Genomic DNA, 2,500 nt, shown 5'->3' on the forward strand with positions numbered 1-2,500 from the left:
GTTCCTCTGTGTCCTTCTCCTCCCCTCAGGCCCAGATGGAAGAGTTCAGGCAGCTCAAGGAAGCTCTCCAGAAGATGCCAGGCTTGAGAGGAGGAGGAGGAGGAGGAGGAGGAGGGAAGGGGCAGCAGCCCCTGGTGGCAGCCAGCAGCCAAGCTGCAGCCAGGGAGGCACCAGGTGTGGTGTTCCCTGGAATTTCCCTGTGCTGTTCCCTGGAAAACCCCGGGATAAACATTCTGCAAGGCTCCTGGAGCTTTGAAACAACAAAGCTCAGAGCGTGCTCTTGTCCTTCCTTCCTTCCTTCTTTCCTTCCTTTCCTTCCTTTCCTTCCTTCCTATCCTTCCTCCTCTCCCCTTTCTCTCCCCCTTTTCTCTCCCCTTTCTCTCCTTTCTGGAATCTTTCCTTCTCCTTCTCCTCCTCCTCCTCCTCCTCCTTCTCCTTCTCCTTCTCCTTCTCCTTCTCCTTCTCCTTCTCCTTCTCCTTCTCCTTCTCCTTCTCCTTCTCCTTCTCCTTCTCCTTCTCCTTCTCCTTCTCCTTCTCCTTCTCCTTCTCCTTCTCCTTCTCCTTCTCCTTCTCCTTCTCCTTCTCCTTCTCCTTCTCCTTCTCCTTCTCCTTCTCCTTCTCCTTCTCCTTCTCCTTCTCCTTCTCCTTCTCCTTCTCCTTCTCCTTCTCCTTCTCCTTCTCCTTCTCCTTCTCCTTCTCCTTCTCCTTCTCCTTCTCCTTCTCCTCCTCCTCCTCCTTCTCCTTCTCCTCCTCCTCCTCCTCCTCCTCCTCCTCCTTCTCCTTCTCCTTCTCCTTCTCCTTCTCCTTCTCCTTCTCCTTCTCCTTCTCCTTCTCCTTCTCCTTCTCCTTCTCCTTCTCCTTCTCCTTCTCCTTCTCCTTCTCCTTCTCCTTCTCCTTCTCCTTCTCCTTCTCCTTCTCCTTCTCCTTCTCCTTCTCCTTCTCCTTCTCCTTCTCCTTCTCCTTCTCCTTCTCCTTCTCCTTCTCCTTCTCTTTCTCCTCCTTCCCCTTCCCCTTTCCTTTTCCCTTTCCCTTTTCCCTTCCCTTTTCCCTTTTCCCTTTTCCCTTTTTCCCCTTTCCCTTTTCCCTTTTCCCTTTCCCTTTCCCTTTCCCTTTCCCTTTCCCTTTCCCTTTCCCTTTCCCTTTCCCTTTCCCTTTCCCTTTCCCTTTCCCTTTTTCCCCTTTCCCTTTCCCTGTCCCTCTCTCTCCCTCTCTCCCAGGTTTCCCAGGACTTCCAGAGCCCCTCGGTGGTGCCCGGTGCCCAGCAGCCGCCAGCCCGGGGCTCCTCCAGCCCCGCCGGCCCCAGGGATGCGCGGCCCCTGCTGCCCCTGCGCCGGCCAGCGCCAGCCCGGGATGCCAGCCCCGCTGTCCCCGAGGATGCCCAGCCCCAGGTGGCCCGGGATGTCCCCGAGGATGCCCAGCCCCAGGTGGCCCGGGATGTCCCCGAGGATGCCAGCTGGCTGCCAGGGGCCGTGCCAGCCTGGCCCGCCCGCTTCACCCGCACCGTGCACAGCCTGCCCAGCCCCCGGGTCCTGCTCTGCTCTGCTCTGCTCTGCTCGGGGGTCCCGGCTTGTGGGGGGCACAGTTGGGGGTTTGGGGGTGCTGGGCACGGGGGCAGGGCTGGCAGCAGGGGGGGCACCAGGAGGAGTTGGGGGTTTGGTGGCCGGGCTCATGGGAGAGGGGTCAGGGTGGGAAACACCTTCAGTGTCCTGGGAAAGGGGAAAAGGTTCAGGAGGGACAGAGGAGACAAGGAGCACAGAGCAAAAATGGAAAAACTTTAATAAAGGACAACAGGAGACAAGGAACACAGAGCAAAATTTCAAAAAGTTTCATAAAGGGCTGTAGGAGACAAGGAGAACAGAGCAAAAATGGGAAAACCTTAATAAAGGACAACAGGAGACAAGGAACACAGAGCAAAATTTCAAAAAGTTCATAAAGGACAAAGGAGGCAGGAGAAAGGAGCACAGAGTAAAACTTGAAAAGGTTTGATAAAGTACAGCCCGAGACAAGGAGCACAGAGCAAAAATGGAAAAAGTTTAAGAAAGGCTGGGCTTTAATTGCAGTGATGTTGATGTGGGAGAGATGTTTTAGAGGAGGTTTTGTTCCTCTTTTCATGGAGATTCACCTGCCCCAGCCAAAGCTGGATCTGAATGATTCCTTTTCGGAATTATTGAATTATTCCCAGCCAAAGATGGACCTGAGTTATTCCTTTTTGGAATTATTGGTTTCTTGAATTATTGAATTATTCCCAGCCAAACCTGGACCTGAATTATTCCTTTTTTAATTTAGTCCCTTTTGGAATTATTGAATTATTCCAGCCAAAGCTGGATCTGAATTATTCCTTTTTGGAATTATTCCTTTTTGGAATTATTCCCTTTTGGAATTACTGAATTATTCCCAGCCAAACCTGGATCTGAGTTATTCCTTTTTGGCTGCAGGACAGGAGGGGTCTCCTGCTGCAGGGCGGGCAGGGCTGCAGATTTCTCCTGGAGCACTTCAGGAT

General features: G+C 53.1%; 1 protein-coding gene across 1 annotated transcript in view; it reads left to right on the forward strand.

The window, feature by feature from the left end:
- The window catches only part of LOC311162194 (uncharacterized protein), a 15,115-nt gene that overhangs the window by 5,139 nt on the left and 7,476 nt on the right, over nt 1-2,500 (forward strand). The window contains 2 exon segments of the mRNA XM_084220401.1: nt 30-152; nt 154-174. Coding sequence (XP_084076527.1) covers nt 30-152; nt 154-174 — 144 coding nt within the window.

Source organism: Fringilla coelebs, assembly GCF_963513975.1.
Source record: "Fringilla coelebs genome assembly, chromosome: 22".
Taxonomy (NCBI): Eukaryota; Metazoa; Chordata; class Aves; order Passeriformes; family Fringillidae; genus Fringilla; species Fringilla coelebs.